General features: G+C 39.5%; 1 protein-coding gene across 3 annotated transcripts in view; it reads left to right on the top strand.

Annotated features, from left to right (window-relative positions):
- Positions 1 to 25,840, top strand: part of LOC101920632 (homer scaffold protein 1) — a 122,025-nt gene that overhangs the window by 78,405 nt on the left and 17,780 nt on the right. For all 3 annotated transcript variants that reach the window (XM_055792959.1, XM_055792957.1, XM_055792958.1), the window contains exon 6: positions 20,654 to 20,810. In XM_055792959.1, coding sequence (XP_055648934.1) covers positions 20,654 to 20,810 — 157 coding nt within the window. The remainder of the gene's footprint in view (positions 1 to 20,653; positions 20,811 to 25,840) is intronic.

Raw genomic sequence — 25,840 nt, forward strand, 5'->3', positions numbered from 1 at the left:
AAGAGGTAAGAACAACAATTATAATAATAACAATTATAATGGAAAGGTGGGGGAAAAGGGTAAAATCCAAAGGAAAAGGGAAAAAGGAAAACAAGTGATGCACAGTACAACTGCTCACCACCCACTGACTCATGCCCAGCCAGTCCCTGAGCAACCATCCCCCCCAGCTAACCCTCCAAGTTTATATACCAAGCATGATGTCCCATGGTATGGAATACCTCTTTGTCTGTTTCAGGTCAGCTGACCTGACTGTGTCCCCTCCCAGTCTCTTGTGCCCCTCCAGCCCTCTGGCTGGCAGGGCATGAGAAACTGAAAACTCCTTGACTTAGTATAAACATTACCTAGCAACAACTAAAAACATCAGTGTGTTATCATCACTGTTCTCACATCAGATCTAAAATACAGCACTGTACTAGCTACTAATAAGAAAGTTAACTCCATCCCAGCTGAAACCAGGACACCCACCAACCCCTCCTTGTTGGTAAGAACAAGATCTAGCATAGCGCCTCTCCTTGTTGACTCTTCTATCACTTGGAGTAGGAAGTTATCAGCAATGTATTCCAAGAACCTCCTGGATTGCTTATTACAGAATCACAGGGTCACAGAATGGTCAGGGTTGGAAGGGACCTCTGGAGATCATCTAGTCCAACCCCCTGCAGCAAGTTCACCTGGAACAGGTTGCACAGAATCACGTCCAGGTAGGCTTTGAATATGTCCAGAGAAGGAGACTCCATAGCCTCTCTGGGCAGCCTGTTCCAGTGCTCTTGTCACCCTTAAAGATGTTTTTCCTCATATTCAGAAGGAACTTCTCCCTTATGCCCTGCTGTGTTGTCCCTCCAACAGATATTGGGGTGAATGTGTTGACGCGGAAGGCTCGGACACAACTTATACAACCAATGTGATCAAGTTAGTGCCACTTTATTAAGGGATACACAGCAATTTATACACTAGCACAAAGCACACACATTGCTTCTAGATTGCTAATAGGCTAAAGCTGCTTGTCTATTCACTCTCCTGCACTCTATGATTGGTCACAGCGTGGTATCCATGCTCCTCGCCTACATTCTGTTTTGACATTCTATTTTCTTATTTTTCAGTCCAACTCCTTTATCTCTTTCCCACGTACAGTTCCTTAATAGTCCAACTTTCTTATCTCTCTGCTAGTACATAGTTTCTTTGTCTCTCTTGGCCTTGCATATGTCCTTCACAACAGCTGCAGCCTGTTGTTACAGCTTCGGCCTGCTCGGCCTGCTATTACAACAAAGTTACTTGGTCTGGATTGCTCATAATATGTCCATTTTTTTCCAGCCACTCCACATGGATGAAGTACCCCATGAGGACCAGGGGTTGTGAATGTGAGGCTGCTCCTATCTCTCTGTCGAAGGCCTCATCTGCTTGGTCTTCCTGGTTGGGTGGCCTGTAGCAGCCCCCCACTATAATGTCATCTGTCTCTTTCATCCCTTTAATACTGGCCCTCGGTCAGCTCCTCATCCATCCCCAGGCAGAACTCCATGCACTCCAGCCAGTCATTGACATAGAGGGTGACAACCCCTCCTTGTCTCCCCTGCCTGTCCTTCCTAAAGTGCTTGTATCCTTCCATTCCAACACTCCAGTCATAAGAGTCATCCCACCACATCTCCATGATGCCAATAAGATTGTAGCCCTGCAGGCATGTGCCTCTTGTTTATTCCCCATGCTATGTGCATTTGCATAAAGGCATTTAAATTGGGCCCCTGATGAAGCTAACTTACTGGCTGGAATGGCTGAAATTCCTTTGTGCTGCTCTTCAGGTGGTCTCCTGCTGACCTGCAGTCCCTCTCCAGGCTCTGGGCATCTCTTGCTGGCACTGGCATCAAACTCATAGGAGTGGGATGGACTGAGGTTCCCCTCCCCTGGCAACTTTAGTTTAAAGCCCTCTTCACCAGCTTAGCAAGCCTATGACCAAAGATGCTCTTCCCCTTCTCTGTCAGATGGACCCCATCAGCCCCCAGTACACCAGGCTTCTCAAAACAAGTCCCTTCATCTAAATAGCCAAACCCCTGGCTGTAGCACCAGTCCTGTAACCATTTGTTGATTTGCCAGATTTGACTGGCCCTTTCAAACTCCTTCCCTTTGACCAGGAGGATTGATAAAGAAAACTTCCTGTGCTCCAGAGTCTCTTACCGCCACTCCCAGTGCTCTGTAATCCTTCTCGATACTCCTCAGACTGCTCTTGGCTGTATCACTGGTGCCCATGTGAAACATCAGCAGTGGATAATAGTCAGTGGACTGTACAAGGCTTGGTAGTCTCTCGGTGACATCCCTGATACCAGTCCCCGGTAAGCAGCACAGCTCTCTAGAGAGCGCATCAGGTCAGCAAATGGGTGCCTCTGTACCCCTCAGAAGAGAGTTGCCTACTGCTATCACCCATTGCCTTTTCTCTAATTGCACTGGTTATTACATGGGGAGCAGATTGAGCTGCCTTCACTCGGCTCCAGTGTTCCTCCTGATGTGATGGGTCTTTCCTCTTCAGTCTGCAGAGCAGCGAAGTGGTTCTGCAAGGGCACCTCAGGCTTCGGTGGAAGTCTCTTCCTCCTGCAGGTCCTTGCCATTGCAAGTTTCCATTCTCCTGCATTATTGCCCCCCTGCCAGAGTAGATGGTGCAGACCCCCCAGCCGGAGGTGCAGCCTTTGCTCTCAGATGAGTGCCCACCATTCTACCTTGAAGGTCAAGCAGGATGAGCACCCTTGACCTGTGCAGTTGGTCACAGAACGGTGCCCGGCTGCTGGGTTACGTGGAAGTCTCTCCACTTGGCCAGTGGGATGTGCCTCCTTTGAAGTAGCGCCCTCCCTGTGCAAGCTGCCACACAAACTGCCACACCACGCCCTGGCTGACACACCACATCCTGTTTGCCCACTCTGTACAAAGTGCTCCTGATCGCTAGCAATCCCTAGGGCTGCCCTTAGTGGGAGTGTGTGTGTGGGTGCTGTTAATCCTGGCCCTGCCCATGCCTTGTCAGCTGCTCTCATGCCAGCCTTGTGCCAGCTGCCAGATCCTGGTGAATCTCTGAGCTCCCCTGGGGGTTTGCCCAACTCTGGAAACCCCCTGCTCCCCCTATGCTGCGATCCCCCACTCCACTGCAGAACACACCTGCTGATAATATGATTCTATGCTCCAGAGCTGATTGCCTCTGTGAGTAACTACAGGCCTGTCAGTCTTACCTTGGTGCTGGGGAAAGTTATGGAGACGACCATGTCAGAGTGCCTTCATGCGGCACATACAGAACAACCTGGTGATCAATCCCAGCCACCATGGGTTTATGAAAGGCAGGACCTGCTTGACAAACCCGATGAAAGGCAGGACCTGCTTGACAAACCCAATCTCCTTCTGCAACAAGATGACCTGCCTAGTGGATGAGGGAAAGGCTGTGGATGTTGTCTACCTGGACCTTAGTAAAGCCTTTGACGCTGTCTCCCACAGCGTTCTCCTGGAGAAACTGGCTGCTCATGGCTTGGACGGGTGTACTGTTTGCTGGGTAAAAAACTGGCTGGATGGCCAGGCCCAAAGAGTGGTGGTGAATGGAGTTAAATCCAGTTGGTGGCTGGTCACAAGTGGTGTTCCCCAGGGCTCGGTACTGGGGCCAGTCCTGTTGAATATCTTTATTGACAATCTGGACAAGGGGACTGAGTGCACCCTCAGTAAGTTTGCAGACGACACCAAGTTGGGCTGGAGTGTTGATCTGCTGGAGGGTAGGAAGGCTCTGCAGAGGGATCTGGACAGGCTGGACCGATGGGCCGAGGCCAATTGTATGAGGTTCAACAAGGAGAAGTGCCGGGTCCTGCGCTTGGGTCACAACAACTCCACGCAATGCTACAGGCTTGGGGAAGAGTGGCTGGAAAGCTGCCTGGAAGAAAAGGACCTGGGGGTGCTGGTTGACAGCCAGCTGAACATGAGGCAGCAGTGTGCCCAGGTGGCCAAGGTGGCCAATAGCATCCTGGCTTGTATCAGAAATAGCGTGGCCAGCAGGGAAGCAATTGTCCCCCTGTATTCGTCACTGGTGAGGCCGCACCTCAAGTACTGCGTTCATTTTTGGGCCCCTCACTACAAGAAAGCCAATGAGGTGCTGGAGTGTGTCCAAAGAAGGGCAATGAAGCTGGTGGAGGGTCTAGAGCACAAGTCTTATGAGGAGCGGCTGAGGGAACTGGGGTTGTTTAGTCTGGAGGAAAGGAGTCTCAGGGGAGACCTTATTGCTCTCTACAACTACCTGAAAGGAAGTTGTAGGCAGGTGGGGTAGGTCTCTTCTCCTATATAACAGCAACAGGATAAGAGGAAATGGCCGCCAGGGAGGTGGTGGAATTGACATCACTGGAGGTGTTTAAAAAATGCGTAGATGTGGTGCTTAGGGATGTGGTTTAGTGATAGACTTGGCAGTCCTGGGTTAACGGTTGGACTTGATGATCTTAAAGGTGTTTTCCTACCTAAATGATTCTATGGTTCTACAGACCAAAAAGTATCCACATACAATTACTGTGATAGTCCCATACCATAAGTTTAAAGGAGACTGTAGTATTTTCAATTTTATCATTCTGTAGCTCTATTATTGTTTTAGCCTCCAAATTTATCTTCCCTATTACTAGGTCAAAACTGGATTATACAGACAATTATAATTTCTGAAACCAAGTAACCTCCTATCAGGCAGGTAGCAGAACTTTTTGAACAAGATGGCTTTCCTGTTTGCACTCAAGAAAATCAAGACAGCTGCAATGAATCCAACATAATGAAGGTGTATATATATTACTTTATATTTCTTGACTTTTAAACTCAGGTAATGAGTATGCATCTTAAGTATTGGACTGTGAAGTCACAGAAATGCAAGCACAGAGAAGAGCCTACATTCTCAGCGCTTGCATTTTGTGGCTGATTTTACCTACTGTATTATTATTAGTATGTGCCAGTGAGGGAAGCAGCAGTACAGTCAACTGCAACAGCATGCATTTTCCTGCTCCTCTGGATTCATGTATGTACCAGCACCTAGTCACAACATGCCTATGTAAATTCCCTTCCTTTATAATTATTTAAAACTGAGAAGTAAGAGCTAATACTTTATCACAAATCCTTCCTTTATTACCAATTTGAAACTAGTTCTCTGCAGAAATAAAAATTGTGCTTTGGCTCTTTGAAGAGCTACAAGTAGGTAAGATCTCTATGTCAGAGAATGCACTATAATAAAGCACAACAGTTCAAAATACCTCCCACACACTAGCACATACGACGTGCATCACGTATCAATCAACAGATGAATATCCATCTCCAGGGTTCTTTTTTATATTTTTGTATATTTTTTAAAAGATGTTTTGCATTTTTGAGTGGACTTTGTCCATCAAACTAATGGACCAGACAGTTGGAATAGACATGAGGAAAAGAGAGAAATAAGAGGAAAACTGCACATTTGAAGGAGAAAGGAAGGACTGACTGTAAAATACTCATCTGTCAGAGACACAAATTTCTGAAGTCACTTGGAGACTTGGAACATCTTGGGGAATACAGAGCAGCAGGTAGAGTACTGCTGCAGATATTAATGATACTCTTAAGAGGGAGGATATAATTTGATTATATATTTGTCATTTTATGATTATATATAGTCAAATTGCACACAAAACACATGCTTTATATAAAATTGAAAAATAACAGAAAAATAAACAATAAGACTACAGAAAAATAAACATGGAGCATTGGCAGCATCAAAATTGATAATGAACTTAAGACACTGTACCTGCGACTTGCAAGACTCGTAAGACCTTAAAAATTCTACAACTACTCAGTTGCCTCAAGGTTTTTCAGTCATTTAAGGACAATTCTAGAAGAAACACTCCTTGTTTCTGCCTGACAGATGAAAACAGTTCTAATTTTGATTTTATCTGGATGAGGGAAAAGGCCAATTGAGGGATGTTTTCTGTAGTTGTAACTGACAGAGCCAGATAGAGCTTTAATAAAAGGTTATTACAACCATATTACAGTAGTGTGAACCAGGGCACACCTGAGGTACTTTTTCTCAGTGACTTCCAGTAAAACAGTTCAGCTGAGTGCTTTTGAAAATCCCATCTTTGATTTTCAAATAAAAGCTTTGCCCTAATATAGCATGTTTCATCGAAACATCAAGATTATTTTGTTCAAACGTGGCTGCCATTCTCCCCATTTTATATATGGGATAAAGGATAAACAGTTAAAAACAAATAGCACAGAATCACAGTGAAGGTGTAACATCTCCCAGCTCAGCCCTGTGCTCTATTCATTCACCTCAGTTTCCAGATAAGTTTTTGATCTTTTAAACTATTTATTAACATGCTTTGCTGAATGATTATAGATGTAATTCTCAGTTGTAGTTAAATGTATATATTCTTACTCAGCTCTCAAGGGGACTTGAGAGTTTGTGAATTTTTGTATGAAAACTTGAAGAAACCTTGAAGAAAGCAGTCTCAAGGTTTCCTATGTCCCAAGACAAGTAATCATTTTACTAGGTCATAAATTATGTAAAATTATGTTATTAAAAAAACCCACTGTGCCCTCAGGTGAAGCATATAATATTTGCAGTGCTAGCTGTAAACAAGATAGGAAAAAGTAAACTTTTAGGCTATGTTTAGCTCCATTTTCCAGCTAGTCTAACATGGTGTATTGTAAGATCAGTTTCACAAGTGTTTTCTGCCTAACTGAACAAGTATACCGCACGCTGTCATACAGATCTTAACATTTCTTTGAGTTGCCAGCATTTGTCAACTGAAAAGGTTTTAACAACTTTCCCATTAATAATTATAAATAAATCACAGCATACACTTCTCTATATAGCAATTCAAAAGAGGAATTGATATGCATTACAATTAAATACACAGAAATTAAAACATTACCTCTCCTCCTGTGTAAGCCCTCTAGATCACTGGTCTTCTTAAGCTTCTTCTTGGCACTGACTAGCTGACTGCTGTCAAACAGACGTGCTGTTGGGACACTGGAAGAGTGCTGGACTCCCTTCTCCTCACTCTGATGTTTAACAAAACTGTTGCTTTTCTTTAAGGATTTGGTGTCATCTTCCTTGGAGGGCAAAGGTGGAAGTGGAGGTGGGGGTGGTGGAGGCAAAGGGGGTGGAAGCGGTACTACAGTAACAGTCTCTGGTTGAAGCTCATTACTGGCAAGTGGAGAAGTACTAACATGAGGCAGTTCAGAGGTAACACCATTGGGAGGTAACAAGATAACTTGAAATTGTTCGAAGCTTGTGGATTCCTGCACTTGCAAAGGCTGAACTGTATTTTCCAAGTCTACCTCTTCACTTTTCTCTTGGATTTGTATGGTTGCTGGCAAAGATTTAGGCTGATCTACACAGGACACTGAGCTGGCTGCACATTGTCTTCTTGCATGAGCCAGTTGTAGTCTGGTTGATTTAAGTATTACTTGCCCAGGGTACCGCTAAAGTGAAGAGGTTATTTACAATTAGATAACTACATGCAGCACACTATTTTAGATAGTAAGTACTCGTCGTTAGGGTTTGCCTTTCTGCCATTCTGACATTAGAATTCATCTAATTTTTTCATTCATTTTGCTCTGGGCATAAACCCAAAGCAAATATATCCTCACCATTATGCAAAAATGATCTGTTTTCTTAATTTTTATTCTTGGTTAAGCCATAATTTACATGTGATTGGCCTAGTCAAGGATATACATGGGTTAAAGTTAGGATTTCACTAAGAACCAGATTGTACATTTGAAACTTTTTTCTGAAAACTAAAATTCAAAATTCACTCTTGCTTCCCTTTTCTAAAACTGGCCAGTGGTGCTCTGCAGTAACGTCCTCTCTGACCTAATATGCTGGCCTTAGATATGAATCATACTGCTTAAAAAAGGCCTCTCTTGAAAATGTCAAATATTTTGAGAATTTCCAAAGTGTTTTTAATGTAGTTCTTATAATTGCTACTTCAATATCTGTCTTTTCAAATTAGCTTCATCCATAGCCATTTTCATGCAAAAGTAAAAACTGCTTCTGAAATGCTGGTCTAAAACATTTTAGACAATTGTGGCAGGCCTAAAGCAATAGAAATCATATCAATATAAACACACTCATACATAAAGTCAGTTCATTAACAGGTGCTGGTTAAAATAAGTAAATCTGCTTTAATTTACAGAAGCTATGCAATTCAAAAGCCTTGCAAACAATAAGGATATGAAGAGTGTACTGCTAAACAAGACAGCTTTCCAGTAAAGAAACTTCTCATATCTATAATTTTTTTATGTATTCAGCAAAACAAAACAAGTCTTCACCAATTAATATTTTCTATTTACTTGCACTTTCATCCCTCTCCTTATTCTCTCCCCTTCATTCCATCTTCTATTGATTTTCTCATACTTACATTGTAATAGGAAGGGGCAGGTATTGGGAGGTGTTATTGCAATCAGTGGTAGTGGGGGTATGTCAGATGATAATGGTCTTTGTGGGAAACACCATTCAGATCATACTTCTTTTTGTAAAATTTGCTATGTGTCTTGTCACAATGTGTAGATGTGATAGCAAAACAGAAGCTTATTACGACACTGGGAACACAACGTCCAAAGAAATTTACCACCACCAATGACATATTTTTTGTACATTTTCCAAAGAACACTATACAATGACAGGGAATATCTAATAGCATAGTATAGTCCTGGAATGAGTGAAAATTTCTTTTGCAAAAGAAATTGGCAGAAAAGAACGACTCTTCTTCTGTTACCTGTTTAAACATGCGAAGTCTGTCCAGTGTTTTCTGTCGTTCCTGACTAACCCAGGAGCTCTTTCTTTCCTCTTCATCATGTAGCTGATCTTGCTTCTGGGAAAATATATGTAAAACATGTAAATATCACATCCAATGCTATGGTTAGCATCATTTAAAAACCCCGCAAACCTGAATTAAAATAACTCTTCTACTAATTGTTAGGAATTACCTAACAATCTACTTCTCAAATAAACACATTTCTAACCTTCAGAACTTTGGCTTTGTCTTCCCCTTAAAAGAATATTATGCGTTTCACGTTTTATAACCTTGAAGAAATGCAAAGCTCAGTAAAGAAAGATTTCAATCTGGAACTGGAGCACTTGAAGACCGGAACTTTTTACCTTGAAAGATGATAAATAACTAGAGATGTAACAGAATATTACACTGAAAAAAAATCCCATAAATTTACAATTGTATAAGTTAGCCAGACAGCAAACCAGTATTCATTTTCTCTCATTCCAAAAACAAAATGACAGTTCAAATTGCAAGGTTGCACATTTAAAACAAGTCATATTGAAATTTTTACAGTGCAAGAAATCACAGAACTCAGTGCCACAAAGTTTTGAAGACAATATTGAGCAAATTAAGTAAACATTTTCATTATAACTTACACTAGTAAACTAAAGTTTTATATTTAATTAACTTACACTGTCATTATTTAATCCAGCTTGATTTTCTGTAATCTTTAAATAAAGGTTTGAAGCTCTTCCTTGCAGCTAAGACAGTTATATTATTTTCTTGTTTGGGGATTTTACCTCAGTGAAAACACACATTTGGATCTACCTCCTTCAAATAGTCATTCATTTTCTCAAAACTTCAGCAAAGTTACTACATCTTTGAAACAAAACACTATGTTTCAGTCAAATTTATTGAAAGTGGACAGTAGTTATCAGATGGCAAAAGTCATTGTATGTATAACTTCGGAAGTTATCAGGAAAAGTGATAGAACAGGTGACTATTAAGAAAACCTGAGCAGAAACAGCAGCTTTAATTCTTAAAAGACTCACAGTATTAAGTATTACTTTTAAAAGATGATGATCATTGTCATTAAAAAAATGATGTCCTTTATAAAGGGCCAACTCCTGCGATTTCAAGAAAGAAAAGTATAGATATGTTAGGGAGAGCAAGAAAAGGACATGTCTGAAAAATGGTAAAGACAGGAAACAGGAAAAGGAGAAGAGGACTAGAAGCATGTGGTGAAAAGACAGAAACTGAGCAATGGGGCAAAGAAGTTAAAACAGAAGCATAAAGATTATAGCAAGAAGAAAGAGTAGTTCTACCACCATACCTGCATGTTTCATTTGCAATCAGGTCAAACTGAAGCAGTCTCAAACTCAAGGGTTTTTTTGTCTGTTTTGGGTTTGGTTGTTGTTGTTGGGGGGGAGTGGGGTGTTTTGAGGTTGTTGGGGGGGGGATATTTGTTTTTAAATAAGAATAGTGAAATTGCAATTCTTATTTGGTTTCAGGTTTGGACACCTTTGAGATTATCTTTTCAAAATTCTTCATGAAAACTAGTGGCTGAAAACCTATTTTACAATAGTAGCAGAAATTTTCAGTCAAATTATTAACAGAAGACAAAAAAATTAGCATAAGGTTCTTTATGAAGTGCAAGCGGGCAAATATAATGAAAAAGCCCTGTAGTGTTTCAGAGACAAAAAAGTCCTCCAGCTTTGTCATCTTATTTTTAAGAGAGTGGTAAATGGACTGCAGTCCACATAGCAAATTCCTTTGCCTTATTGTAAGAATTGAAAATAAATAATCTGTTTTTTTAACTTCCCGAAAGAGTACACCAATACATCCAGTCTTTCACAAGTAGCCTTTTCATAAAATAAATTATGCAGCTGACTTCCTGGACAAATATATCAATGTTAAAAATGTATAAGGATGAAATAGAATCTCTTTTGCTAATCTAATTGAAGCCTGAATTAAAAAGACTTGTATTTCAATGTATCTTTGTCAGTGATCTTTATTAAATATTGATACTATATCAGCTCCCAAGACCTAGCTCAGTATTTGAATATTCTTTAAGATAAAGTCTATCACTATATAAAGTCTAACACAACAGTCAGACTAACTAGCCTATTCTCTGTGATGAGGCTGTGCAGAGAATTGTGGAGCATGCAACTGGAACTACATACTTTATACAACACAAAGTGATTTCTTTTGTAGAGAAAAAATAATGAACAAGCTTATTAAGATTCAAGAACAAATGTGTATGGTTTCTTTACTCATTTCAGCATATCTGAGACTGTACTCAGAGATGTCCAGAATCATCTATGTGCACATGATAACAAACTGCATGCAGCCTAACCCTAGCAGTAATCACTTAGACTGTGAACCCAGTATTAATGAACTGTTTTATTTGCTTGGGTTTAATGTCATCCTAACACAGCTATATACTCCCCCTTACCAGCATAACGAGATACAGAAATCCATGATCCAAAGGTCAAGAATACACACTATCTTTTAAAAACAGCTATCACTTTGAATGTTCTACTAATTAATGTATAATGAGGAATGCAAGCTATTAACTAAAGGCTAAACTGAACAGCAGAAAACTCAAACTTACTAGCTGAACAGTATGGAGCATCTTGTATTCCTCCTCACTCTCGTGATGATGCTGGATCTTTTCATTATGCTTTGTGATACAGATCTCCTGTAGAGACATAAAACATTATTTATAAAATATAAATTTTCAAATATCAATTTACAGTGTATAATGTCATATGTAGCAAACAACACTAAGATTTAGAAAAATAAAAATTACAAAGCCCATCTCAGACAAGCTAATTTAACCAGGCTAATTTAACTTACAATAAAACCATGAAATAGAAACAAACCAAAGAAAAACCAACCCAAACCTATTACTTTTAACTGTCAAAAGAATATATATAAGTAACAGCTGCTTGAAAAGCTTATTCTACAATACTAGTACAAAAGTGGCAAGAAATACTGATTTGTCAAATACTTCATAAAACTGTTGTTGCAACTCCATGTATTTGTATACTTTGATAATAACTAACTCCCAAATATACTACGTATTTCTGTTTAGGCAACTAGGCTGCTTCCTGTTTACAACTGTCAGTTCATCTTTTGCACGTACGATTTGCAAGCATGAACATTGATAAAGTTGTTACAATTTTATGCATACACAAGCAGGTTGACATTATACCAAGTTCATGTCTGTAATGTCTGCTTTAAAAACAAGCATTTATTACATTGCCTGCAAATAAGAACAGGTTAAAAATTAAACAGGACATGTTACAATAGATGCATTGAAGAAGTATGACACTTAAGGTAGATTATATAAAAAGAACTGAATTAAGTATCAATTGCAAAGAAAAGGCATGTGCAGGAATTTATAGTAGCAAAGAGAAAGACAAGATCATAGGACAATACTGAGGGCCAGGAAATCAGACAGTAGGGGCAATGAAATTAAGCCCAGAACAAGCACCAGACAGAACTAGGTCAAATGTGCAGTTAGAAACAGGACTCATGGCTGTATAAGAGGGGGCAGTGTTAGGAAACTGGAGTGTGACTGTAGCTAGAACACCAAAGTGAAGGGCTTTCCAGGCATCAGTCAACTTGACTTACTGGGTGGAGCCAGACAGGAGCTTTGCTGTCACAAGCATTGCTTGAGGCAGCTGATAGAGTATCAGCCATCAAGCAAGATACTACAGTAGTGGCAGAAAGACTCAAAAAACAAGGAGGGGAGGGATAAAAAAGCTCATAGTTTTGGACACGGGGAACTGCAGAAAAAGCTATGTTCTCCTAAAAGCTATGGACATACTGTGATCAAGATTCCTCTACAGGGAAGAAATACCATGCTGTCTTGAATGTTTCTAAACAGTAAGACCATCAATTTTGCTACTGTATACAGGTAACACTCCAACAAGAGCACAGGTTTCTGTAGAAACACTGTCCCAGCTTCATCAGAAGGGGGTGTGTGTGTATCTATATATATCTAAACTCTGCAGGGTTTTATGTTTGTTTGTTTGTGGGGTTTTTTACCTGATGAAAAGAGTTAATCCATTTAATTTGTAACTGCAAAACTAAAAACTACTTATTTTCTACATTTCAAAGACACAGCAATAACTTTGGAACATTATTAGAGAATCTGAAAGATTTTTTGTAATACTACTATTGATTTACCTTTATAGTTTATTCTGTATTTACATGTTAAGTTCAATTAAATGAATATTTAAAGTAACAAGACCATATGTTAGGTTTGGGTTGGTTTTTTGGGGGTTTGTTTTGTTTGGGTTTGTGTGTGTTTGGTTTTTTTTTACAGGTTGGCAAGACTAAAGAAATTGAAACAATACGTAAGATACGTTAATATGCAAATTACAGGAATATACTCTCACAAATACTTGGGGGGGCACACTTTTCTGAAACATTTATCTTTAGCATCAATATTTAAATCTTTCTGATTAAGAGCAATAATGAAAGATATTTTAAGCATGTAAATAAAGAGGTTAAACCAGACCAAAGCACATTTGGTGCTGACTTTCATAGAATCATTTAGGTTGGAAAAAACCTTTAAGATCATTGAGTCCAACTGTTAACCTAACACTGCCAAGTCCCAATAAACCATGTCCCTAAGTGCCACATCTACATGTCTTTTAAATACCTCCAGGGATGGTGATTCCACCACTTCCCTAGGCAGCCTGTTCCAATGCCTGACAACCCTTTTAGTGATTTTTTTCCTAATATCCAATCTAAACCTCCCCTGGCATAACTTGAGGCTGTTTCCTCTTGTCCTATTGCTTGTTACCTGGGAAAAAGAGATAGACAACCACTTCACCACAACCTCCTTTCAGGTAGTTGTAGAGAGCAATAAGGTCTCCCCTGAGCCTCCTTTCCTCCAGACTAAACAACCCCAGTTCCCTCAGCCGCTCCTCATAAGACTCGTGCTCTAGACCCTCCACCAGCTTCATTGCCCTTCTTTGGACACACTCCAGCACCTCATTGTCTTTCTTGTAGTGAGGGGCCCAAAAATGAACACAGTATTTGAGGTGCAACCTCACCAGTGACGAGTACAGGGGGACGATCACTTCCCTAGTCCTGATGGCCACGCTATTTCTGATACAATGCTTATTTGTACTAATAAAGAAACAACCTACTTTCATGTAATTAAATTTCTATAACTTGAAATAATAAAAAAGACTAGGAGGGGCTGAAAACATGTTGCGGCACATCTGAATCATCTTACCTAACTACAGAAATGGCCAAAAAAAAACCCTAATCAAAACAGGTTGCAATTTCATAGGGACAAATACAGGGTTCTTTCTACCTGTAGACAAGATTAAGTGACTGCAAACAAAGGATGAAGAAAAAAATAGCTAGGTGACGATATTAAAGAAAATGATATGGATTATTATGGCAGATGACAAGTGGAACATAAACCAACAATCTCATACTCTGGCAAAAAAGAAAACATCATGATTGGGTGTATGAGGAGAAATATAGCCTGCCACTGTGGTGGTGCACTTCTCCCCCTTCTTTGGGCTGTTCTACGACCCCAGTAGTTGCTGACTAGGCCTTGGTACCTTGAGTAATGAGTTGGGCAGTTAAGCGCCCCTTGACCATATCAGGAACTCCTACTCGGCTAAGGCAGAGAATGGCACTGTCTGTACTGGAACTCCCATTGACTGGTCAAAGCAGGGAACAAGAATGGAAACAATCAATTATTCCCTGACAACCCCAGAACACTCCTGCCCAAATCATAGCCCAAGTGGTAACACGAGTGGAACGATACCATTGTTCTTGGAATTTCTGAGAAAATTACTGACTTGGGTTGTGGCCAGGAAGGAAATTTACAGATGACTAAAGCCAATCATCTCACAGCCTTATAAACAGCAGTCCTAAAGTGAGACCCTTTTGAGATCTCCTGGACCGCAGCGGGCTGCGACCAGCATCTCCCTCTGAGCAGGAAGCTGCTCAGAGCTTGTGAACTAGCAAGTTTGCAATACTAGAGGGACTGTCACAGAAAACTGACGATGGGGCCTGGGCTGATACCCCTGCTCCTCGAGGCTCAACCCTTCGCCCATTGAGGAATGCAAAAGGCATTAGATGTATTTCACTGAACTTGAGGGGAACTTTTAACAGGTATACCTTTGTTCTAATATACATTGCTAGCTTGAAGTAGTTAGGTTATTTTGTGATTTGAACAAATTTTCTTGATTTGCTTTGCTGCTAAAATCCTATGAACACATTCTCTCTCTCTTTCTCTCTCTCCTCCCTTTAGATACAAACCGTTGTCCAAGTCTGAGACTAAGATTGGACCTAGCCACACCTAAGCTTTCTAAGAGTTCAGAAAGCAAGGGGGTCCACTCTGAACCTTGTGAATCAACAGTAGAATTCCCCTTACTCTTTATATTTCTCTAGATCTAATCTGTTGTCCAAGTCTGAGACTAGGAATAGATCCAGTCACACCTAAACTCTGTGAGAGCTTAGAAAGCAAGGGGGTCCACTCTAAACCTCGTGACTCAATGGGAGGATCTCCTTTACCCTCTTACACCTTTGATCTTTATAAACTGTTTCCAACTCAATTTTGACTTGATTTCAATTTGATTTATCTCTGTACATTTACTCCATGTAATAAGTAATAGAGTGAACCTTGCCATCGAATCTTGTGCAGTTGCATTTCCACAAATTCATATTAAATCTATTTCACTCAAACCCTTCGGTGGTGATTTTGTAAGTGACCTGACCTAAACCACTCCTTTTGCGACAGCCACACATGTGAAGTAATCCTTCCTTCTCAGCACTGGGAAAGCAAGAGCATTATGTCCAGTTAGAGCCACACTTCAAGAAAGATGTTGACCAACTGTATAGAATTCAGAGAGCATCAAGAAGTAATGTTCATTTCTCTTTTATCAGCTGACTGATTTCTGTAGTATCAAATTGTACTTCTATGGAAAAGATAGAAAGGGAGAGCTGAGCAACCATTTCAACCCTCATCACTGGATACACTACCATGTTTAAGACTAGTAACTTGTAATATATGTAAAAGAGATCTGTATCAGTATTATATTTAACTAGTTCCAGTGAGCCTTGCTTTCAGGTTAAAAAGGATCTCAAGTAAAAAGGTAGCTTCTCATTTAGTAAGCTTAGTATGTGCAGAGAGCATATTTTATTGCAAGTATTCTATGTAGTTATGCCCTTATATAATAATAATAATAATAATAATAATAATAAAGCATACCAAGTAACCCTATGTCAGCTGTCACTACAACTAAGTAACACTTGTCTTGGCATGGGCTATGGTTTAAACTGTGGGCTTGAAGAGTAGTAAAGGTGTCCTATTAAATGGACATGAGACATGAGGTCATCAAAGCATGTGTTATGAACATACCTCAAACAGTTTCACCAACCAGTTGCTTCTCCCAGTCTGCTCATGATAAGGAATTTGATTTCTTCATAACCCTATTTTTTCAAAGATATTTTTCTAGATGCATTCTACATAATTTATTTTTTTTTACATTGACTCTTTGCTATAGATTTAGCTCCCTAATAAAACAGCTGTTTGTTTCATATGATAACCTAATTAATGCTACTGTGTAGCCAGCAGGGGTAGACTGGGATAACAATAGAGATATTGAGCATGAAAAATCTGTAACTAGCTTTCAAGAAAGAAGAAAAATAATGAGACCGCTATTAAAATCTTATTTTTGAATAACTAACTCAGTCATCAATGCAAAGGAACATCAGGAAATGATTGCTTAACAAATGCAAATAGTTTTATATAACAAAAAAAAGAGAATAATGAGTTTATACTCATGTTAGTACAGTGAAAGAACATCAACCACAGTAAAACCATACCTTTAAAAAATGCTGGCTCAGTAACTCAGAATCACAACTGAAAGAGGTTTCTAACAAATCTTTAGCAAAAGTTTCTATATAAAGGTTTGGTACAATTATTTGACAACATTATTAAAAAATAAAAGCATCAACTGCCAAACCAGGGAAAGAATTACTGGAAAAAAATTAATAGAGACTATAGTCACAGAAGTTTATATTTATATTACATAAAATCTTATTCTACACACAGTAATTGATTCCCTCTCCATTTGTTATCTCCTCAACAGACAAAATTTTCAAATACCCAAGATGATGAAACTACCTCCTCTGAAAAATAAAAAACAACAATAGAGAATTGTTTCCTATTGTTTTCTTAATCGTGATATCTGCTGCTACAAAGGAGGCATTCTCCTAAGGGAATCTTCAGTCGCGAGGAGGAGGAGGAGCAGTGGTGTTAGGAACACAATCCGAAAAACATTAAGCAGACTCTCATCTCAGTTCAGCAATAAATGTTTCTTAACTGAGAGTTTTACCACATAATATGTACTTTCCAAATCCAACCTAAAAAAATCATCCTTTTCTCCACTTAGCATTCAGTCATCGCTGTGCTCATTATCACCATCTAGACTCCACTTCTGCATCCCATCGAGCTCTTTGTTCTGCATGCTTAAAATAAACTGCAAACTCTTTTAGAATAAGAATCTTTTTTTCCTCACAGATTTCTAAAGTACAATGATCCACATCAGGCACTATAAGTAGTGTTCATTAACAAAATTTTGCAATATCATTAGAATAGTCACTCAAGATACAATGCGTCCATATGTTTGAATCAAACACACAAGAGTCTTGATTTTTCAGGTAATTACTAATAAGCTGTACTGGGTTTGCGTGGCAAGGTTTTGCTAGAAGGGGAGGCTACAGGGGTGGCTTCTGTGAGAAGCTGCTAGAAGCTCCCCCCGTGTCCAACGGAGCCAATGCCAGCCGGCTCCAATACAGACCAAGGCTGAGCCAATCAGCAACGGTGGTAGCACCTCTGTGAGAACATTTTTAAGAAGGGGGAAAAAAATGCTGCACAACAGCAGCCAGAATAGAAGAGTGAGAATATGTGAGAAACAACTCTGCAGACACCAAGGACAGTGAAGAAGGAGGGGGAGGAGGTGCTCCAGGCCCCAAAGCAGAGATTCCCCTGCAGCCTGTGGTGAGGACCGTGGTGAGGCAGGCTGTCGCCTTCAGCCCATGGAGGTCCATAGTGGAACAGATATCCACCCTGCAGCCCATGGAGGACCCCATGCCAGAGCAGGTGGATGCGCCTGAAGTAGGCTGTAACCCCATGGAGAGTCCATGCTGGAGCAGTCCGTTCCTGAAGAACTGCACCCTGTGGAAGGGATCCACACTGCAGCAGTGTGTGAAGAACTGCAGCCTGTGAGAAGGACTCACACTGGAGAAGTTCATGGAGGACTGTCTCCCATGGGTGGGACCCTGCACCAGAGCAGGGGAAGAATGTGAGGAAGAAAAAGCAGCAGAGACAACGTGTGATGAACTGACCGCAACCCCCATTCCCCATCCCCCTGTGTTGCTTGGGAGAGAGAAGGTAGATAATTCAGGAGTGCATTTGAGCCTGGGAAGAAGGGAGGGGTGAGGGTAATGTGTTTTAAGATTTGCTCTCATTTCTCATTATTCTTCTCTGATTTGATTGGCAATAAATTAAATTAATTTCCCCGAGTAGAGTCTTTTTTGCCCATAATGGTATTTGGTTAGGGATCTCCCTGTCCTTATCTTGAACCGTGAGCCTTTTGTTGTATTTTTCTCCCCCCGTCCAGCTGAGGAGGGGGAGTGATAGAGTGGCTTGGTGGGCACCTGGTGTCCAGCCAAGGTCAACCCATCACTTAAGCTTAATAGGGCTCCGTGTTATTCAGCAATATTAAGAGCAGCTACAGTAAATACCTCTAACAAAAATATCAATCAAAATGGCTACATTATTTTCTCTCCAAGTGCGGCAAAATGGCACACCACTGGCTCTGCCTATTCTTTTTGCTCAAATATAAGCCTTTGATTTCCTCCTGCAAGGCTAAATACATGTTATTCTAATCTGTGATTTTTTTAGTAGATGAAAGGTAAATATCTCACTGCAGCACTCAACTGCAGATAATGATACACTGGGCAATGAAATCAGTAGAGAGCTGGACCTAGTTCTGAGTGCTGTGATGTCCATGCAAAGACATCCAGCAGTGAAGTTCCACACAGACACATTACCTCAGGTCCTGAAAGCAATATAGCCACATTCTTCCAGAACAATGTTGAGCAGTCATGACTGTATTACTTGCGCACGCAGACCCAGATTAGCATTAGTACCATATACATCTCTGCATCATGTCTCTGTGCACAAGTAGGCATGCTGCAACTAATGTTACAGCCTAGAACAACAAATTCCTTCAGCTTAAACAAGGCATTTTATCATAGCATAGCCTGAAAACAAATGAGCCAGTTGAAGATGACTAGTTAATTACATAGATTAGAAGGCATGCTAAAAAAATCTCTGCTCCTGCTTCAGGGTCATTTCTCAACTTGTTAACTCCCTGTCCTGGTTTCAGCTGGGATAGAGTTAATTTTCTTCTTAGTAGCTGGTGCAGTGCTGTGTTTTGGCTCTGATGTGAGAACAATGTTGATAGGACACTGATGTTTTTAGTTGTTGCTGGGTAATGTTTATACTAAATCAAGGACTTTTCAGTTTCCTGGGCCCTGCCAGCAGATGACTGGAGGGGCACGGGAAACTGGAAGGGGACACAGCCAGGACAGGTGACCCGAACTAGCCAAAGAGGTATTCCATACCATATGATGTCATGCTGAGTATATATAAACTGTGGGAAGAAGAAGGAAGGGGGGGACACGACATCTGGCTGTATGGCATTTGTCTTCCTGAGTAACCATTACGCATGATGGAGCCCTGCTTTCCTGGGGATGGCTGAACACCTGCCTGCCCATGGGAAACAGTGAATGAATTTCTTGCTTTGCTTTGCTTGCGTGCACAGTTTTTGCTTTACCTATTAAACTGTCTTTATCTCAACCCTCGAGTCTTCTCACTTTTACTCTTCTGATCATCTCCCTCATCCCACTGTGGGGTAGGTGAGCAAGTGGCTGCGTGGTACTTGGATGCCAGCCAGGGTTAAACCATGACACTCCCATAAGTTAAGTAAGGAACAGCAACCAGCCTGTTGCTGTTAAACAGGTTTGTGTACTCCATAAGGTGCCAGTAGTGTCTTTTCATATTTAGGAGAAAATAGCGTAACTACCATAATGTAGCCTATATTAATTGGCATGACATGACAGATAGGATCTATTCCTTAAAGTACAAAAAAGTCCAGCTTCTTAATACATTTTTCTTTTTACAAAATCACATAAAACAACCTCAATGACTGAGCAAACTACTTTCCATAACTGGCTAACAGGAGACATTTCTCTTATAATAATTTATTTACAGTCTTCTCCATATTGTGTTAATCAGAGACAAGACAGTGACTGAAGAAATATAAAAAAATCCAAAATACAAGATGTACCAACTACTGTTTGGCTTCAGATTTAGGTATAGAAATAGATATATTACTTATGAAGGAGAGGAAAGATCTGAATGTTTTACCCTCAATGCACTAGAACTGTTTATATAAAGGTGTCATCTCCCTTATCAAGTGATGTGACTGGGAACATACAACCCCAACAACCACCCCAACCCCTGATCCTAATTTAGAATGAGGTCTGAAATGAGACTTATGCATAGCCTTATAGTATATAGCATGGGGTGAAAACCTATTTTTAACAAGTATTACACTGCTCTCTCAAAACTTTGATCTATTCTACTCATTAAGTTATCTCACTTGTTAATAATGCACATTGAAATAACTGCAATTTTTTGAATTTAAATTTTTGATGATTTGACCATTTGGTTTCTTTTTTGGACATTCAGTCGTAGGATTTTTGCATAATTATATTTTTCCTGGATATTTTGGAAAAAAAAAAAAAAGGACATTTTAAGAAAAAAATAAAAAGATTTGAGGGCTCTGACCATTCTTATTCTGTTTGTGCAGTTCGACAATCAGCAAGCATTGGGAAGCAGAACTGGCCACACTCAAGGGTAATAATGCTAAGCTCACTGCAGCCCTGCTGGAGTCCACTGCCAATGTAAAACAATGGAAGCAACAGCTTGCTGCATATCAGGAGGAAGCAGAACGTCTTCATAAGCGGGTAAGTCAAGGCAAACGGCCAGGATCCTTGAGGTGGAAGTACTGGTGATTGTATTTGTTCATTATGAAGTAAAATAAGCTTATTGTTGGGCCTTTAGGTTAACGTTTGAAGCAGAAATTAATGATGACTTTAAAGCACACAGGGTGTTTCTCAGTTGGGAAATTCTCTTTTTTATCAGTTTCCTTTTCTGCAGAGGATTTTGTTGCAGGAAGAGTTATCTAACCTGTGATACTTAGGATATGTCTGCCAGCTTTCACTCTTCATTTGCTACCAGCTGCATTATATCAGTTTCAGGACATTCTCCATAACATTACACTTTAGTCCCTCTAGCATTTGAGCCCATAGAAACTTGACATCAGATCTGTAAGTTAAAGGAACCCTGTTGTAGTTTCCACATATAACAAAGACCAACAGCTTCCTTTCATCCTTGCACCTAAAGAAAACTGCATGTAGAATCAAGCTCATTATACACAATTAGAGATCTGCCTCTGCTTTCATATAGGAGGGGCAGGGTCCCATTTCCTTCATTGTAAATTTTGTTTGCAGAGGTCATTTGGCAAACCAGAAATTAGAGCACAATGGGGACAGAAATACAAGTGTTTGAGAGAGGAATAAAGTGTATGCAAGGCTGAAGGCTGCATTATGAAAATAAATATATAATATTTTTATTTCTCTTCTCTTTTCACATGTAAGTCTCTATTGTATAATTTATTAATCTTTATTCATATGAATTTGTCATCATAGTTTAGGACATATTTTTGTATAAAGTGAAGGCAAGATTAGCATATGTATGAAGGGAAGATGACTTTGATGGAGTTGTATGAATTTTGTTAATATCAGTTAACTTAGAAAAATTTCAAGGAGATGAACTTAGTTAAGAATATAAAAACAAACAAAACCCCCATATGCTTGTTTACATGAAGACTAGTTTCATGAATATGCTGACAGAAGGGAAAGTTCAAGAAGCAAACATGTCAGACAATTTGGTTTTATATGCTGTACTCTTTTAAATGAAATAACATATGGCAATTACAATTAGCCAAATCCTGCAAATTTTGAAGGGTTTTTTCAGACCTGTGCTGGATCTGTCCAACTGGAGGCTAGTAATCTCAGGAACAGGAATCATATTGATCTGAGAAGAAATTCAGAAGTCTGCATCTAACCTGGAGGTCTGCAAGAATAGCAAGAATTCCCTTGAGCTTGAGAAACCTGGGGAAATGGCAGGTTGTTGGGGCTGTCCTATACCTAGACTGACTTGCAGATGAGGATCTTCAAGTCCCAGACAAATGATTTGATAGGGAAGAATGACAATTTCTCTTAGACTGTAACTGCATGTGCCATAGTTGGCTGGACAAAATACACAAAGTGTAATTAAAACTGGTGCTTTTTGCAAAGTGCTTTCATTTCAAGAAATTGGCAGTTGCTGACAAAATTACTTTGCTTCAGAAATTTTCCAGTCAGGAACAAGTTTGTCATGTGTGTTTGTATAGAGAGAGATTTTCACTTTGTCATTTCATTTTAGCTTCTCCTCTGGAAGGGTAGAAGTTCTAACCTGTGCTTATAACCTGGTTTGTGAATAGATGATAATAGTAATTGTTGATAAAATTAGTTAAATTATAACCATATATATTATAATTATTACAGTGCAAAAGTTCAGGTGGATTTGATCACCAGATTCAGGTTTTACAGTGAAGAACTCATTGCTAAAACATAGACATAATGAGGTAGCATTCTTCATACTGAAATGTCTTAACATACTGAATTGTATTAACAGCTTTTGTTGCAAAACTGAGATAATACAGCAGTTGAATTATTTGCCTGCCTTGCTGTGGGGAGACCCAATCAGACAAGACAAGCAAGGCACTGTGGTAGAAGTTCCCTTTTTCTTGATGTTACCCTCACTCTTAGTAAAATCTTATTTAAAATCTGTTATTGGAAAATACAATTAACGAATACAGGAATTTTTAGCATGTCACTTTGCTTGTACCTGATACTACAGTTAATGGAAGCAGTAACCAAGTCTGTAGCTACATTCATTAACAGCTGATTATTTTTAATAACCTTTGCCCAGCAAATTTCCTACAATTATTTTGTATTTTTGAGAGAACGCAAAATCTTATCACATGGGATCATCTACACAATGCTCTTTTGATCACCTTTGACATGCCTTTATTAAATGTTTCTGTAATCTGTGACCTCAGAACTTGTTGATATCTCACACAGAATATAGGAACACTCTGTGTCTATGACTCTCTGGGCATGCCTGTAAATTACAACAGGATAGTTTATCAAGAGTACTGCCCTCTGTTGGAACTGCTTTTAGAAAAATATAGACTTGACTAACTCTAGGCAAAAGTATGTAGATTATGTAAAAAAAATAAATCAATCTGAACCTGTTATCCATACTGTGTAATACAAGAGCTATTCTAATCTGCATGCTGAAGACTAATCTTTCAAATTGAAATAGTGCCCCATTCAAAAAGAAGCTGGAAATCAGATACTTCTCTGTTACAGATAGAAAATGTGCTGTCGAAATGGCGGATCTGGAGACTGTTGGTTATGGTATATGTGGTAGCAAGCAGTGTTAAGTGACCATATCATGTTATCTTTCTGTTAGCTTTATCTGTTAAGCTCAGTATAAACACGTAGCTGCAATTGATGCAATTGGTTCAAAAAAAATGTTCCTCAATTTGGAATCTGTCTCACCTGAAATTATGTAGAAGTTATACATCAAGTCTAAGATGGTCATCTTTTTTTCTTGCAATTCATGGAGAGACAAAAGCATGAAGAATAAGCATCCCAGTCTAAGAAAAATAAGGTGTTGAGTTGAATTTGCTCCTGTAAGTGCTTGTCTTTCCCTATAGGATAATCATCTAGATAGTCATATAAACATACTTTTAGTCAGATGAAAGGAACCCCATCCTTAGTTCACAGAATCACAAAATAATTTAGCATGGAGGGGAATTTTGTAGGTTATCTGGTCCAATTCCCCACTGAAACCAGGGCCAGCCAGCTTTGAAGTTATGTCCAACTCCAGGATTGGGTCAGGTTACTCAGGGCTGTGAGTCAAGTCTTGAAAAATGGAGATCCCACAGTCTCTCCAGGCAACCTGTTCCAATGTTTCACTACCCTTCTTATAAAATTATTTTTCCTAATATCTAATTGGAATTTGCCATGCAGCAACCCATATCTGTTGCCAGTTCAGAAAAAAAAAAAGTTTTTTGATCCAAGAAAACCTTTGTTAAGAAAAGTTGAATAGAAATGCTCCTAGAAAAATTGATTTCAAGGAGAAACAAGTTTGGAAATTAATTTGCATGCTCAATTTTAATGTGGTTGGTTTATACGGAAAAGTTGGCTGTCACAGAATCTTGCTCACTGGAGAAGAATGTATGTAGATATGTATGCATTGGAGGGATACACTCACTTACAAGATCATAGTCTTTTATAAAACAGACTAGCCTCCAAAATGAAGAATGGTACTGCCAACACTAGCCGCTATATTTAGTTCAATTTAATTATATATTAAGTGGTTTATATATAATGTAATTGTGATATTCACTCATTATGTGCTTCAGGCTTACATACAATTTTTGGTGCCTGAGTCACCTGTCTGCAAGTGTCGTGGTTTAAGCCTGGCCGGCAACCAAGCACCACGCAGCCAGTTGCTCACTCCTCCTCACTCAGAGGGGTGGGGAAGAGAATCGGAAAAGGAATGTAAAAGTCAAGGGTTGAGATAAGAACAATTTAATAATTTAAACAGAATAAAGAGGTAAGAACAACAATAATAATAACAATAATACTAACAGTAATAATAATAGTAAAATGGAAAGGTGGGGGAAAAGGGTAAAGCAAAATCTGTGCACGCAAGCAAACAAAACAAGGAATTCATTCACTACTTCCCATGGGCAGGCAGGTGTTCAGCCATCCCCAGGGAAGCAGGGCTCCATCACGCATAATGGTTACTCGGGAAGACAAAAGCCATATTGCCAGATGTCCCCCCCTTCCTTCTTCTTCCCCCAGTTTATATACTCAGCATGACGTCATATGGTATGGAATACCTCTTTGGCTAGTTTGGGTCACCTGTCCTGGCTGTGTCCCCTCCCAGTTTCCTGTGCCGCTCCAGCCCTCTGGCTGGCAGGGCCCAAGGAACTGAAAAGTCCTTGACTTAGAATAAACATTACCCAGCAACAACTAAAAACATCAGCGTGTTATCAACATTGTTCTCACATCATAGCCAAAACACAGCACTGTACTAACTACTAAGAAGAAAATTAACTCTATCCCAGCTGAAACCAGGACAGCCACTACAGCAGACTCATATCCTCTGTCAAGCGTGGTGTATGGGAAGTAATGCATATTGATTAGCAAACTTCGCATTATTATTTCCATCTTTAGTTTTCTCTTCATATAAATACCTTATTTACATAAAGTTTCCTCTTAATATTAAAAAATATTTTTTATTGCTAATGCCATCGTATTAGTTGAATCCTTATGGCACCTTTTTCCACAGTTTGAAATTTGTTGTGTTTTATTTATAAATGTCTGTTGATTTTACATTATATCTCAACGTTCTATTTTCCATTTTCCTCATTCACCATTATAAACTGTCTTTCAGCTTGTGCAGTATTTCTTGTAAACTTTGCATTTTAATTTGTTTTAAATTATTTTAAACCAAAAATTTTTTATTCTATACTTGTTTTCGAATCTGACTGAAAGTTTTTCTGTGTATCACATTGTTTACACTTTTAAAAATACAGAAACAAATCTAAAATGCCCCTCTCTGATTTTGATTACATTTTTAAAAATTAATTTCATTTATTATTTGTCATTTCTGATTAGGTATAAGATGTCCTCATCTATCAGTTCAGTTTTTCATATTGATCTACATTTATTTGCTTTTTCTGAGGCCTTTATCTTCCTTCTTCCATTTGTTCTCTGTGTTAATAATGCCTAGAGCTGAGAAGAAAGGGAGTACACATTCAGTGTGGCTGAGTGCAATGTTCTCAACAAAATACAGTTTTGTGCTCTCT

The sequence above is a fragment of the Falco peregrinus genome, chromosome W (assembly GCF_023634155.1).
Source record: "Falco peregrinus isolate bFalPer1 chromosome W, bFalPer1.pri, whole genome shotgun sequence".
Classification (NCBI taxonomy): Eukaryota; Metazoa; Chordata; class Aves; order Falconiformes; family Falconidae; genus Falco; species Falco peregrinus.